General features: G+C 44.8%; 1 protein-coding gene across 4 annotated transcripts in view; it reads right to left on the reverse strand.

Annotated features, from left to right (window-relative positions):
* Positions 1–224: 224 nt before the first annotated feature.
* Positions 225–16,375, reverse strand: part of WAPL (WAPL cohesin release factor) — a 61,125-nt gene continuing 44,974 nt past the window's right edge. For all 4 annotated transcript variants that reach the window (XM_081913483.1, XM_081913484.1, XM_081913485.1 and 1 more), the window contains exons 13-19: positions 9,410–9,585; positions 8,522–8,637; positions 7,470–7,631; positions 5,591–5,798; positions 4,807–4,895; positions 3,707–3,802; positions 225–2,690 (exon numbers count right to left, since the gene is read on the reverse strand). In XM_081913483.1, coding sequence (XP_081769609.1) covers positions 2,625–2,690; positions 3,707–3,802; positions 4,807–4,895; positions 5,591–5,798; positions 7,470–7,631; positions 8,522–8,637; positions 9,410–9,585 — 913 coding nt within the window. In that variant the 3' untranslated portion in view covers positions 225–2,624. The remainder of the gene's footprint in view (positions 2,691–3,706; positions 3,803–4,806; positions 4,896–5,590; positions 5,799–7,469; positions 7,632–8,521; positions 8,638–9,409; positions 9,586–16,375) is intronic.

Raw genomic sequence — 16,375 nt, forward strand, 5'->3', positions numbered from 1 at the left:
GTAGTTGTTCTTTTAATAACAGTTTGATCTGCAGCAATTACCAAATGATAAAATGTTTAGCAGACAACCCAGGCCAAGTTCATTTTCTGATCACAGAATGGCACTCAATTTACTGCATCATAGTTTGAATAATTTCAAGATGGCAGCCATACCATTTGCTGTTTCACATTAAAGGTCATGGGTAGAGTCTCCAATAGCAAGAAACTATGCTCATTACATGTATGTTATGTATTGAAAGTAGCAATTTTTATTCGAGTTAAAATTATTTACAAAAACCAAAAGACATACTTCATGAAACTGGTACAAACTATTATTCCTGCCGTTGGCTTTTGCTCCAAATATCACAGCTGAGAAATACTGTATAAAATAAAAATAGGATTGGATTCAGAAAAGTACTCTACTGTTCTAGTTTCCAATTGCGCTTATTTACATATATATTTACAGTGGAAAAAAAGTTATTTTAAAACTTTTAAATTTGAAGGTTGGCCTCAAGTACCCATTTAATGCAGAGCTTGATGAGGTTTAAAACAAGAAAACACACTGCAGCTTGCAGGGTGGTTTCCTGACCCTCTCTCCAAAAACCAAACAGTCTGCATGTTTCAGTGCTTGCTAATTAAGAAATGCTCAACACAACGAGTTTAACCAATTCCGATCCAGGTCATTACCAGTGTAACAGAGAAGTGTGGCTCCTGATTCCACCTCATCACTGCATCTATTTTAAAATCATCCCCCGTCATTGCGCATACAGAAAAAAGCCTAACTTAAATCTATATGAAATCCAACTAAAAATGAAAGCCATTGCTCTAAGTTGTTAAAACTAAATGCCAAAAAATATATCCAGTAAATCCTGCATCTCAGAAATAATTTACAAGTACAGCTTTACTAAGTTGCTCTTCCTCTCATAAGGAAGCTCTATCCAAGGGAAAACATAACCTCAGCATTTTTTTTTCTAAGTTACACTGGTACATTGTAGGGGGGTAGTTTGCTTAATTAAGATGTTAAGGAAAATAAAAATAAAAAAGCAGGACCAATATAGGATTTTGCTTCTAATCAGTCACTTCCTTACCAAATTCCCAACAATCTGCATTATCAAAAATAGGAAGACATAGAAGGCAGCCACTGTATGTAAAAATTTTACAGCTGGCACTGATACAAAAGCACAAGTTTGTAAGTTTATACATGGAGATAACACAAGATCTAAAAAGCAGGTTAGATTTTCTGTTATTTCTCCCACCCCTCATTATACACAGAACTAATATTTTTATGGCTTCAAGTTTTACAAATTCAATGAAGTAACATGATGCAACTAGCTACACAGGTAATGTGGAAAGTGTCTGTGATGCAAATGTCTCAAAACATTTTGTGAATAATTCAAGACCAGCTTAATAAAAACCATGAGCAATTCTGTCCATCGGAACAATGAGTGCGAGAAGTCACTAATGTCCAAAACCTCTTTTACAAAAGTATTTAGCAGGGATTTTTGTTCCATTAAAGTCTCAACACAATCCTTTGCTGTGAACTAGAACCCCATACTGAACAAAATCTTCACTATATTCAGCTATTTAAGGCTTTGTATTGTATGCATTTACCTGCGCCATACTAGAGAAGAAATAGAAAGATTATGTCAACTGGAAACATTAATCCCCACTGGTGTTTTAGCTCCACATTTCTTCCTTGAAACAAAAATCAACAGCTTCTTTTCCTTTCTTTTTTGTGCATCATGAAGTGTAAACTCCCCTGGCATTGAACATTTTTTTCACATTGTCCATTTTAAACAGGGTGCTTTACAATTACTGCATTTCAAAGAAACACAGACAGCCACCAGCTGGGAGGGGATTATTATTTCTTCTTCTTCTTCCTGCATGCCTCTCTTAGAGCTATGAAGTGTTATGGTCAATCAGTTTACAGTACGTAGGCCACGACAATTTTAAGAACTGAGAAGTAGTTTCCAACAACCCAATTTTCAATCAAAACAGTATAAAAAATAAACTATCCAAGCCTCAACCTCTTTGGATTCCAACACATTTTAAATATAGACAGTAGTTAAAATCACAAAAAGTATTTAAAATTTTTCTATTTCTTATGATTTTGGAATAATCTCTTTAAAAAGCAAGAGCAAATTAAACTCAAATCAGAGCAATGCTGCTGCCCAGAGCATCTTTATTAGAAGATTTTTGATACCTCAGTAGCTAAAGCTGCCTTTGCACCTGGCTGGCATGAAAAACAGTGGCTCAACAGTAAACAGCAGTTGCACTACCAGCAGCAAGTTTTCCCCTTTAAAGTTGTCACAAACAAAGCCAGAAAAATAAAGAGGGAGAGTAAACCCTGCCAAATATATTTAAATACTGCACTGCATTATTAGAAACATAATGAATTCTTGATTTACTTTCCTCAGATATTTCCCCCCTAATTTTTGATAGTTGCAGATTGATGTGGTGGTGAACTGTCTCTCGGAAAATGCCGAGTGTATGGTGAAGAGACCAGGTAGCCTTAAAAATCCAAACACGAATGAGACTGATGAATGCTCTTGGTGGTGCTTCCTCGAGGACTCCTTTCGCGACTTCCTTCCTTTATCGAAGGGGTAGAGCTCCAGCATTCAAGTGCCTGCGGCAAGACTCAAGTTTCTAGCAGTGTTCCAAGTATTCAATCACTCTAGAGATAGTTTTCTGGCCTGTTGTCCCAACAGCACACTGGGAAGGAAAGGAGGTGTGGAGGGAAACACGGGGCGTTTATTAAACGTTTAAGATGCATTTTCCCACCTTATTTAAGGATTATGTGACAGCAGGTCACAGTCTGGAATGCTATGTTACATCAACCTAAGTAGCAGCAGTTCCCCATTTACAAGCAAAGCGGTCTATTTACAAACAGTGGTCTGTAATTTATAATGTCTCAGCCTTAGAAGAAGCCATCATTTAACATCTGCTGTTATTTAAATAAATTTGCAAATACAATCTTGCAACACCAGAGAGACTTGCTGATTTGGTTGAAGGTGATCTTAGGTATTTTTGGGGGGTGGGGGTGGGATTTGACTGCTTCACAGACTACAATAGAGGCAAGTCTAGTGGTGTCATTTGGACAGATGGAAGAGGATAAGTCACTTAACCTGCTCACTGTTAACCCCATTAAGTGGGGTGGGTGGGACAGGGGTTACAGTTCCTTGACAAGTGGAAAACTGCCCTACCAGAGAGAGAAATAGCAAGGAGCTGTCACTCCAGATTATCTTCCTATGCCTGCCCTTCTATTACATCAGGGCTTGTAGAGGACAGGATGATATCGACTGGTACATTACTGGGTTATTTACAGTTGATCAGCAAACTTTTCCATATCAATGGAAAGGCTTCTCAATTAGGCTGATGAAACATAATAATAATAATAATAATAATAATAATAAACAAACATTGGAGAGAAGAATCAGGATTTTTGCACCAAAGGATTGTGAGCTCTGTTCTGGCACTGCAAACATATATCCTCAGAGGTGCTCTGTGCAGGTGCATCTCGCAAACCAATTTTTTGCACCTGGCTCTGAGTGGTGTACCTCCAGAGTTCCTAGTAATACATACACACACACACACACACACACACACACACACACACACACCCAAGCTTGCCTACCCTTCCATAAGATGACAGACATACTGGTATAAGTCATCTCAAGCATTTTGATCTGAAACACCAGACAAATAAGCAATTGTAATATACTACTTACAGTAAGGTTCATGAAACTGAGAAACTTTTTCAGCATTTCTGTCATGATTGAGAAATCCCCTTCAGGCAGGTATGTCCTCACAGTAGTCACATTGATCTAAGGAAATAAATGCAGAATTAGGAAGTTTCTGACAAGGCAATTAAATCGACTTCCCAACACGACGCTAGAGTAACCAACCCGCACATTTATTCTCTATTCCTGCTCGACATACATCTTTCTTGTAGTATGGGCACGATGTCAGAAACCTATCTGCATTTCCAACAATGCCATGACACAACAATGCTACCAAACCTTTAGTAGTTGACAGTTTTTCACTAAAATGCAAGAGCTTCCAAGTCACAAATCTCAACGTTTTGTGAAAGTTGGAAGCAAACCCCGAGCCTTAATGGAAAAGCCAGAGCCCCTTCTTGCCCCTTTCCAGTTGCACACAACTATTGAAATAATGTAGCACACAGGAAAATAAAAAGGAGAGAATATCAAGCATATATAAAGACCAACCCACAGGATTAGTTCTTCCCATTCTCTGAAGAATGTCCCTTCAAGATTTAGTAATGTTGTTTTTTCATCTGTGGTTATTTACAAGCATGTCCTAGACACTCCAGTTGAGTGTGTAATATATCCTCAGGGAGGGGAACCGGTTAGTTAGAGAGCACATTCTTCAAATGCAGAAGGTACTCCATTTAATCCCAAGCATCGTAAGCAACAGGACTGGCAAATACATTGGAGAGCTGTTGTTATTCAGAGCTGTTGTTATTCAGGCTAATAGAGCAAGGAGCTGGCTCAGCATGTAGGAGCCTGCTTATTACTGAGAGCTCTGCTGAAAGTATGACTGAATTTCCATTAGACTAACACACTGAAAAGCATCAGACTTTTGCACTTTAATTGACAATGCAATATAACCCAAAGTTGGGTTGACATATAGTTTTGCCCCTTATGGAAACTGCATTTTGAGACAGCATATGAAGTAGTTGAAAAATTTTAACAACTGAAGTTTAAATTGTAAAATGCCTGTTCCCAAGATCCATTTTATGGTTTCAAGACAGTCCCTTTTACCCAGCCTTATAGACCCATTTAGTAACCACGCAGAAAAGTTTTCTTACTGGACTCTCCTGGCAAAGGCATCCCAGAAGCAATGCTGTGTACGAGGCCACAATGCAATCCTCCATGTGCTTCCCAGCATGCTGAAGGGCTGCAAGTAAAAACAATAATATTAGAAGTATAACCAAACTATATTTTAATGTCACTTTGCCCAAATACTTATAAAACAGCTACTTCTATGTGTTCTATGTGTATGTGCACATGCACACAGAGCATAATTCTGTACCCAAGAATGTCAACATTTCTAACTGTGGATATTGTGGTTTTGTGGAATGCCACTGTTGCTCGGACCAATACCCTCATCTCATCCCAGTAAACATAGTTGTTTATTCCCCTTGCAGACGCAGGGCAGTGTGATAAATTAGATGTTCAGGTGGAAACCATAAAAGGAAGGGAAGGGAATGATTACAGAGAAGAGTGCGGAAAAACAATGTTTAAGAAAGGATCAACTGATACAATGTTTGAGCCAGAATAAATGGGCCAAAATTAAATAGAAGTATTAGTAAAAAGGGAATATTAACGTTTACTATGACAATATGTCAAGGAGCAGCTTTTTGTATTTTGTAATGGTAACAATCTTCAGGAAAAGAAGCTGAAGTGAGGCTTGTAAGAATCAGGAAAGTACTTTGATCCTTAATACCACTGCATTTTTGGGAAGAGATTAACTAGGACAAGAGTCCCAGTTGCTTTAAAAGGGAAAGAAAGAGGATTCTAAAACTGCAGCTCTGACATTTTTTAATTTAGCACTTCTTTCCTTTGCTGACTTCCCCAGGAACCTGGACCTACCTTTATTAAGATCAAGTTCTTCTTCATCTTCTTCTTTCTTATCTTTCTCCTCTGCGTTCTCAGGCTTTTCTGTAGTAACCCACTGGATCTCTCCGCTCGTCTCCTGCCACTCCCCACTCTTGTCATGCTGTGCAGCAGGAGCTTCCTTAATCAGTTCATCCGTCTGGCTCTCTGCCAGCTGCGCTGCTCGCTCACGCTCAAGGAACAACTGAGAGGGAAAATTCCACAGATGATGAGTCATGAACCCAAATGCTACATGCGACTTAACTGGCAGCAGGGAGCATCTCATCTGTGTGCCTTCCCTTGCTTAAATTAGCATTCACTTTTGTACTGAATGTTTCATCCTGTCATCCGTAGGCAGCGTTCGAAACTCCCATTGTTCTAGGTGCGCTTTGCGACAGGGAATTTCATTAATGAGAGCAGCTTCTGAGCTCTGGGTGCAGTACTGCGCCAAAGAATTCAGATTAAAACAGCCATTGCTGGAAGGAAAGGAAGACCTTTTTCTGCCTCCCCACTTCCAGCCACTCTCTGAAGACTGGAGAAGGGGCCCTCTCAAGAATATTAGCGGGGTGGGCAGGGGAAGTATGGTTTTGTTTTTTGCAGTCTTCAGATGAGGACTAGATTATGTGGAAAACGAGCGTAAGATTTTAGCTGCAGTTCAGTCATTTTCAGCTTTGTATTCTTGCTATACAAAAAGCATGCCTAGACACTCCATTGCGGTGCCCATAACCTAGGTTTAAGGTGCCATTTAGCTCCTAGCTTTCATATCTCCGTTTCTAACACTGTGTGTAGGCATCGAAATCTCAGGCTATAGAAGCAGAGAAGGTACTCTCTAACAGCTCTTATAAGTGACTACATGCCATCAGGCTCCTCCGTCAACTGTCATCAGCAGGCATTCCATCAGGCTGCTAGAGAGATGGGACTACAGGAGCTCTCCATTGGCTCTCCTGGTTCTCTCCCCCCCCCCCCCCCATTGCTACAGTTCACTACAAGATCTCTGTAAGTCAGAATAAGTGCCTGAGTTTCCCACCACCACTTTCTCTCAGTGCCTTTTCCTTTCTGATTCTAAGCCCGAGGTCAGTATCTGCCTCCTCAATGGTATTTGTAAGCTCCTCCAGGACCTTTTTTTTTGGCTGAGGAGCAGGATAAAAATGCCAATAATAATATTTCGTAAAGGAACTGAAGGATTGCAGCACAGTACACCAACAGTTGGTGTGCAGCATAATAATAAACTAAGTCCTAATGCCTATGGCAAGAACAGCCAAACACAACCGAGACAGAGAATATACCTTATTCAGCCGGAGATTAACATACGAGTTTTCAATTCATGCTGCATGTAGTGCCCAGTGAAAAATGTAATGCAAGTGAAGAACAAATATAATCTCTTATCTAATGAAGAAATAATTCAAGAGGCAAGCCAAATGTTCACAACTATGTTTGACTCAAAGCTCTACAAAATTTGATCCTCCGCAAATTAATCAATTATTATTGGCAACAGCAACTAAGGGGAACACCTTGTTCAAAGGTAAAATACAAGTTGCTGAGAAGAACCAGTTGATGGCCATCACAAGGATGCTCTTTGTAGGGCTCCCAGTAACATCTGGTTTTCCACTAAGATAGTACACAAGACGGCTTCAATTATCCCTTGCATGGATTAAATCAATGGCCTATAAAGAGATGTATGGCTCAAAATATGTTGGGACAAATAAGTGACTCTTAGTGCCTCCTCTGACCTATCGTCTCTGTTAGTTTAAAGGGGATGGGAATGACAAATAGTTCAACATTTGAACATTAGACCAATATTGCTTCTTTCCTCTGGTGATAACTGTTTCACACACTGCATAAATAGTTGTTCTTTTAAGTAAAAACTATGATTTACCTGAACTAAAGCATGAACAGCAGCCATCCGTCCAGATGTGCTTATGCTATCATTGGCTTCTCCCAAGCAGAAGGAATCAAAGGAACATGTTGTTTCCATATTCACAAGACAATGCCGATTTCGTGCACTGTACTCTACCAAATTGATTAGCAGACCCAAACCCTGCAAGGAGGAAGAAAATATTAGATAGTAGAGTACAAAGAACTGTACTTTGCACACTCTAAGGGTGCTCAGAAGTATGGCCAATTTTGGCAAATTCAAGAAGTGGCAAGCCTCATGAAATTTTGGCAGTTGCACCTTCAACAACCCTACAAAATATTCTTGTCCATTTACACCAGCCAACATTACCTTATCTTGAAAATGTCTGTCTTAAAGGTCTTGCGAATGTGTGCTTTTAAAGATGTAATGAGGGGGGGGGTGTTTGCCCCCCCCAATGTAAAGCCTTCTCCCATACGCGTGTCTCATCCAGAAGTAAAGAGAAATTAATTTCATTCTAGGAGTCATACAGAAACATTTGAAATCTGTGATTCCTACAAATGTTTTGCTAGAGGACACCAAATTCATTTTGATCGCTGCCAAAGACTTGTCCTTCGGAAACAGCCATCAGTGCAAAGATCAGTTGTGTTGCCTAAACCATGAAATAATCTGCCAGTCAGTGTCTGTGTATCCACCCATTTTGGCATGCTCTAATAAGATTTATTTTTTATTTTTTTTATTACTTTTTTCCAATGGCAGGTATGTTTTACCTGAACCTATTATGGCTTTCATTCTACTGCTGTTCACTTGGTTTTTTATGTTTTATGATGCTGTTTGACTGGTGCTTGTTGTACTGATAGGCTTATACTCAGAAATGTGTTGGGAATCACAACTCTTTCAACAGAGAAATGATATGATCAGTTAAGAGTAAGGCTGTCATGTTATGAACCAGTGGAAGTTTTCAAACAGTTTTCATGGGTGTCGTGCTAACTTCAGTACATCAAATTTAACATAAGTAATTTTTAACATGTAGCCTTACATTTTCTAGAGGCATTTTTTTAAACAGTTTTTCTTACCAGAACCCGAATATCAAATCTCTGTTCTTGAGGTAGAAACTTTGGAACCTGAAGCACACAATTCAGCGCTGTGCCAATAAGACCATCTTGTTCACCTGTTTTAGTGCTACCCCACTCTGCAAACGTTAAAGGATATAAATGCTCATTAGACATATAAAAAAACCACAGGCATTTCAAACATGCATTTACAGCAATTAAAAGTAGCAACTGGCAATAACACCTGGCCATAATCGAATTTCAGATTAAGGTTTTGCTCCCACAAACAAATCTCTGATCAAGTTTACACCTCTCCCAGGCCAACACACCAGTCTGCAATGGAGGAGACTGAATCTCACCTTTTACACCCGGTAACTGAACCAGAACCTAAACCATCTAAGCCCAACATAGCTGGGAATATTGCCTTAAACCATCATGATTCTCTGGTGCCGTAGTAGGTGAAATAACTGAACAGACTAACAAAAGTCATCTCAAATGTAACAAAATAGAAGCCAAAAGAGTATTTTTGGCATTTTTGCTTCCCAATTCATACCTAAGTGACATATGCAAGGTCAGTCGAAAAATTTGACTGCTTTATGAGAGACAGTTTGTTTTCCATTGTTCTAATTTGGCAGCCATGCACACTCACCCCCTTCAGTTTTGTAAACTGAAAACCAACATTTGCAGTACTGACACTAACTCTACTCAAATAATAGTTGCATGCGTATTTCACATTTGCAGCATTGTTTTGTGGGAGCTGTAAGGATATTATTACACCTCTTACTGTCCACCTGATTAACTAGCCACCTGGCCTAAGCATAAATACAGGAATACTTTTCTCTAGACGTCATGGGAAATAATCTGACAGGACAGATGATAATCTGATTTTATGTTTTAGGATAAGTAACTTACCATTATCATTTGCTAAATTGAGTAAGACACCAATGATGGCTCTCATACAGTCTTCCACTGCCTTACCCACATGGTTTGTTACATTCTGGTGTGGCAGTACCCTACTGTCTGGAAGACAGATGGTGTCTTCTGCACGGTTGTATCTCTGGATCAACTCCTCACAATGCTGCAGTGCTCTGAAGGTTACAAAAAAACAAAAACAAAATATACAACGCAAATCATTTTCATATCAGTGTGACAAAATTTCTTCACGTAAAAAACCCAGTTCCAGCTGTAAACAGCAAGCTTAGTTTTCATTTATCATGCTGGTTTAATGGTAACTAGCGACACAGTCCCCAAAATTATATTAGAAAGCATCATCTCATGTACTTTTTATTAGGAAAAAAGGTCCAAAGGTGCACTTCATAATGATCTAGTCCCAGATTCTTCACACAGGAATCTGCAACATATTAGCAGCACAAAGCACTTTGGGTCCAGCAAGTATTGAAGTAAGGCGTTGAAAAAGCAGAACCATAACTGGTATGTTAGTCACTTGGCCCCTTTTATGTGCACTAGTTGTCTGGTCATAAAGCTAAATGTTAACAGGACTGTTTTCACTTAACGCCAAATGTCTGCAGTAAGATTATTTTTAAAAAATAAAATTATTTATTTGGTTTTTCAGATTAAAGTTTTACAATCACATATCCAATATCCAACATACAACATAAAAACAAGATTCCAGACAATCTCCTGAACTTCCCTCCTCTGTGGGTCCTATTGTTAGTCATTTCCTCCTGCATCTTTTATAATAATCCAAATCTTTTACATCTCCATTAAGTCCAAAATTCACCATTAAACTACAAGTGTCATTCCAATCCTACTAACAATTTTAGCTGTTTACAGCAGTTTTTAAGATAAATTATAAACGTCCCCCATTCCTTATTAAAATTTGAGTCTTCCTGATTTCTGGTTCTTCCAGTCATTTTTGCCATTTCGGCATAATCCATAAACTTTTCTTTTCTCTACACCACCCTGAGATCTCCAGGTATAGGGCAGTTTATTAAACAAACAAACAAACTTGCAATAAGAATTTTTAACGTTCGTGACGTATTTGATAGAGAGATGAAGTCATGTAAAGCTAACTCTTGTAGACACAATGCTAATTCCAGGTTTGTGTCTTCATTCAATTATGGCAACAGATTAAGCTTCTCCCCCATACTATGCACTCTAGAGGCTTGCACAGAAAACATGTGTCAGGGTTTCTGGGAGAGAGGAGGAGATGACAGAGGAGACGGAGAGCGAGTGGGAGGAGGGGCAGAAGGATGAGGAAGAAGATGACGGAATTCTGAGGGGATCCACGAGTCTGAGCAGCGAGTCAGAGGATTCTCAAAAGGGGGTTACCTTAATCAAGCAAAAGGGAGGAGAAGGGAGAAGCGGAGAGGAGCCCAGTGGAAGACAGACGCAGCAAGAGGCGTCTCAGCCGGAACGGAGAAAAGGGGGTGGAGTCGTCAGCCTCTCGGAGGGAGCAGGATTAGGAGAGAACAGAGAAAGGGGGTTGGAGCAAGGTGTTCAGCCGGAAAGGGTGGAGAGCAGAACAAGGGGTGGTGTAGCGGTCGGAAGAAAGGTCAGCAGCAACGTACGCGCGCCAAGTTCAAACGTAGAGGCGCGCGGAAGTGGAGAGAGCTCAGGGGAGGAGCCCGGCCCTAAAGCCAGAAGGAGGGGGGAAGAGGCGGCAGAGGATTCAGCCTCAGGCGAGTCACGGAGAGAGGGAACCCAGGGGGGCAGGAAGACCCTGCGGAAAAGAAAGGAGAGGAAGAGGTGGTCTAGAGCCAGGCTATTAAGTTGGTGTGGAAGAGGGGAGGAGTCAGAGGGGACTTCAGCGGTCTAACGTGACAGACGTACGGCCACGATGCTGAACTGTACGAGAAGCAGAAATCTTCAATAAACTTTTCCTGTAAATAAACTGCAACGGAGTGAGGTCTCTTGTGAGCTGGGACCCGTCCTGGGTGGCCGTGACAGTAAGTCCCCTCTCAGAAAGCAAAAATTTTTTTTTGCGAAGCTCACGAACGGGAGCAGCCATGAGCGCTGAGGAGCAGCTGGTTGCACTGCGGGATCAGGTTACCGCTCTCACATCGGCAGTCATTGCTTCGCAGAAGAAGAATGACGACTTGGAGAAGACGTGCCAGGATTTGCAGGCAAGGTGGGAACACGCGGACAGGGCGGGGGCCCCAGGTTCCAGAGCGGAGGGCATTGCGCTTGGACGGAGGGGGGGTGCCCTGGTTCCGCATTTTAATGGCAACTTGCAAGACTATCCCAATTTCAGAGCGGACGTCGTATATGCACTGCATTTACTCCGTCACGATTTTAAAGATGAGGAGGAGAAAGTGGGGTTCATTGTTTCGCACCTGCATGGGGAGGCCAGGGCTTGGCTACGCAATCTGTGGCGCGAAGATGGACCGGCCCGTCGCAATTCAACTGCGTTCATCAAAGCGATGGATTCTTGTTTTCAATCCTCTGTGGATGTGGACATTGCGCGCCGTCAAATGCACGGGCTGAGGCAGGGGAAAGCGACTGTGCGCCAATACCACTCTAAATTTTTTGCATTGCTCACCGCCTTAGATTGGCCAAAGGACAGTAAGCCGGTCAGAGATCTTTTTTGGGAGGGATTGAGCCCCCCCATCAAGGATGAGATCGCTAGGGGGGACAGACCCCAGACCCTAGAAGACGTGGTGCACCGGGCTTTAGCTATTGGAATTCGACATGAGGGACGTCCGTGGCACGAGGAGGACGGGTCCCAAGCGCGTGCGCAAGCGAGGACTCTCCCTTTTGTGCACAGGGATTTCAGCCGTGCGCACCCCTCGCCAATGGGGAAGGACAGCGAGGAGCCAATGGAGATTGGTGGTGCTAGGGCTCAGAAGCCATCCCAGAGCCCTGTCCCTGGTGCAGCCAAAGCGAAGCCTCCTAGAGGAACCAGGAAGTGTTACATCTGTGACAGTGCGCACCATATGGCGAAAGAGTGCCCCCAGAGGCTCCAGAAGCACACTGCAGCACTGGCAACTGTAACAGCAGAGGTGCAACCAGGGGAGCAGCTTCAGGGAAACGACAGTGCCTGGCTGGAAGCAGAGCTACTGGGGCTCAGCCAGGCGGATCTGTAGACAAGCCCCCAGCATCACTGCAAAGCGTGGACCCTTTGCCTCCCAGACCGGCAGTTCTGCTCACAGCAACACTCCAGTTGCCTGATGGGAGACTCCTCGAGGTTCCAATAACGATCGATTCGGGAAGCAACGCCGACTTCGTGGGACTGCAGTTCGTTAAGCAGCACAACATGGCGCTCCTGCCTGCAACGACGCCTCTAAACGTGGTCACGGTAGACGGCAGGAAGTTGCTGGGGGGGCAAGTGGTGCAGCAAACCCCTCCCATGATGATGCAGATTGGCAACCATCGAGAACTTATTAGTTTCAATGTCACCCACTTATCGGACACACCCATCGTGTTAGGCATGAGTTGGCTGGAGAGGCACAGTCCCGCGGTTGCGTGGTACCAGCGGCAGATCACCTTTTGTTCATCGTATTGTGCTCAGCATTGCTTTCAGACCGATCAGGGAGGAGAAGCCGAGCAGCAGTTGCATCTGGGTATGGTGCAAACGGTGCCTCACAAGTACCAGGACTTCTTGGAGGTTTTCTGTGAGAAGGAAGCTGACAAGTTGCCGCCTCACAGACCTTACGACTGCGCGATTGATTTAGTGCCAGGGGCGCAACTGCCTGCTGCCAAGCTGTACTCCATGTCGGAAGACGAGATGCAAGAGCTTCGGGAGTTCATAGACCATAACCTCAAGCGAGGTTTCATCCAGGAATCTAAAGCAGCGGGTGGCAGCCCTGTGTTCTTTGTGAAGAAGAAAAACACGCCCCAAAAAAGGCTTATAGTGGATTACAGGTTCATAAACAGCTTGACTAAGCCCAAAGCTTTCCCCATGCCCAAGATTGACGACCTTTTAGCGACCGTCAGGAGGGGCAAGATTTTCACCAAGCTGGACCTACGTGGAGCTTACAATCTCATCCGCATCCGGAAAGGAGATGAGTGGAAGACCGCCATGTTCACCCCTCTGGGCACATACGAATACAGAGTCATGCCTTTCGGTCTCCAAAATGGCAGCCACGTTTTTCAAGCATTTATGCACCACGTGCTAGCAGGTCTCCTCTACAAGAAGTGTGTCTGCTTTCTCGACGATATCCTGATTTTCTCGGAATCGTCGGAGGATCACGATAAGGACGTGAGGGAGGTCCTGCAGAGGCTGAAGGACCACAGGCTGTACGCCAAGTTGGAAAAATGCCAGTTTGATGTCAGAGAGGTTGATTTCCTTGGCTACAAGTTGTCCGACGAGGGACTGGCCATGGACAGGGCTAAGGTTCAAGCGCTGTTGGACTGGAAAAGCCCTCGAAATCGGAAAGAGGTCCAGAGGTTCATCGGCTTTGCCAATTTTTACCGCAAGTTTATTAAAGGTTTTGCGAACGCGACGGCGGCTATCACTGACACCCTCAGTTCCAAGAAGAAGAAGTTCGTCTGGACCGAACAAGCGGAGCGGTCCTTCCGGACGCTTAAAGGTCTTTTCGCCTCCGAAGAGCAGCTGCTCCACGTGAATCCCGGCAGACCCATGCGGGTAGAGACCGATGCGTCAGACAGAGCGGTTGGGGCCGTTCTTTTGCAAGAGGATTCGCAAGGCAACTGGAGACCGGGTGCGTTCTACTCCCGGAAGCTCAGCAAGACGGAGCGCAATTATACCATATGGGACAGGGAGTTGTTGGCCATTCATGCAGCTTTCAAAGCGTGGCGACACTTCTTAATAGGAGCCAAGCACACGGTGCAAGTCCGCACGGATCACAAGAACTTAGAGTATTGGCGGACGGCTAAGTTACAGACCCAGCGACACATGCGCTGGGCGGAGTTCTTTGCGGATTTCGACTTCAAAATAGAATACATCCCAGGAGACTCCAATGTTATTGCAGACGCGCTGTCCCGAAAGCCGCAATACTTGGAGGAAGCAGCTCCAATCGCAGCAAAGCACATTTTCGCACCGCAGGCGTGGACGTGCGCTACCATCGCAGTCGACCTGGACGCGGTGCGACGCGCGTTGCAAAGGGATCAGTTTGCACAGTCCAAGATGGAGGAGCTACGCGGAGGGTCGCGAGACAACGATGAGTTCCAATTGCAAGATGGACTTTTGACTCGTAAGGGTGCCCTTTACGTGCCCACCGACGATCTTCGAGCCAAGGTTCTGCAACAATTGCATGACGCCCCTAGTGCAGGCCATTTCGGCAAAGAGAAGACGATGGAATTGGTGGCTAGAGACTTTTGGTGGCCCCAGATGAGAGGAGAGGTGGCGGACTACGTCGCCAGGTGTGATATCTGCCAGAGGTCCAAACCAGTGCACCAGAAGCAGGCGGGATTGCTAGAACCGCTGGAGACACCGCAGCAACCGTGGGAGAGGGTAGCGTTGGACTTTGTTACGGACCTGCCCAGCTCCAGAGGTAAGACGGCGGTGTTAGTGGTGGTGGACTTGTTCACCAAGATGGCGCATTTCATCCCTTGTGCCAAGGTGGCGACGGCAGAACAGACCGCAAAGCTCTTCATCGATCACGTCTTCAGAGTGCATGGACTTCCGCAGTCCGTCTTGTCCGACAGGGGGCGCCAGTTTGTTTCCACTTTCTGGCGAAAGCTTCTGGGCATATTGCACGTCAAAATCAACCTGACATCGGCGAGACATCCACAAACCAACGGTCAAGCGGAGAGGGTCAACGCGATCATGCAGCAGTACCTGCGGTGCTACGCCAACCAGCGACCTGCGGCGTGGGTGGACTATCTGCCGATGGCTGAATTCGCCTACAACAACACGAAACACGCATCCACCGGGGTGACGCCTTTCTTCGCGAACAATGGCCGTCATCCCAGAACCTTCCCGAGATTTGCGGCACCAGGAGGGGGGGGGCCTCAAGATGCCGACCAGTTTGCAGCGGAGTTGCAAGAGGTGCACGAGGAGCTGCGGAGACATTTGGAGCTGGCAAAACAGGCGTATAAGGTGCAGGCCGATAAGCACAGGAGGGCGGGAGAGGACATCCAGATTGGGGACTGGGTGTGGTTAGCAGCCCACGCGATGCCGGCCAGGTCATTGGCCAAGAAGAAGTTAGGACACAGGCAGCTAGGGCCATATCAAGTTGAGGCTAAGATCAATCCGGTGGCTTTTCGTCTAGCCCTTCCGGAGGGTTCCAGGGTGCACCCGGTCTTTCATAGGTCGGTGCTCACTCCCTACAAAACCCCACACAGGTTTCAAGAGTCAGGAGCACTCCCAGAGCCACGTAGGAGGGCGCCTGAGGGGGGGGAATCGCCAAGACCAGAACCTCTTAACGAGGTCACAGAGATACTGGACTCGAGATGGGGGGAGGAGGGAGTTGAATATTTTCTAGCCAGGGAAGGCACTCCGGCCTCTGCCAATAGCTGGGTGCCGGGTTACGCGTTGGACGAACCCCTGTTGAAGGAGGAGTTCCATGCACTTTTTCCGCACAAGCCCATGCCCGAGGAGTATTTTGATGATTGGCTTTTCACGCCCACTTTGTCAGACAGCACGTTCGAGGGTTTCTCCTCACCCGAGGGCCATACGCCCGAAACAAGCCCGACCAGGGATCCGAGACTGGGGGGGGAGGAGACAGGCCCTTGTTGGTGGGTGGATCAGCCAAGGGAGGCATGGAGTCAGAGATGGATGGTAGGTCCTTGGCAGGCAGCGCCAGGAGAAGCAGTGATGGAGGAAGAGACTGTGAGGTCTGTGGGTGGGGAACCCGAGTTCGAACACACATATACGGAGATGACAGAGGAGAACGTTGAGGTGGACAACTTGTATCCTGAACCGACCCAGGAAGTACCACGTTTTCCTCAACCTGCACCCGGCGAGCGGGAGGGGGGAAGGGGGGGCTTCGAGGGGGGGATGGATGTCAGGGT

The sequence above is a fragment of the Podarcis melisellensis genome (assembly GCF_964234715.1).
Source record: "Podarcis melisellensis genome assembly, chromosome: 5".
In the NCBI taxonomy this organism is placed as follows: Eukaryota; Metazoa; Chordata; class Lepidosauria; order Squamata; family Lacertidae; genus Podarcis; species Podarcis melisellensis.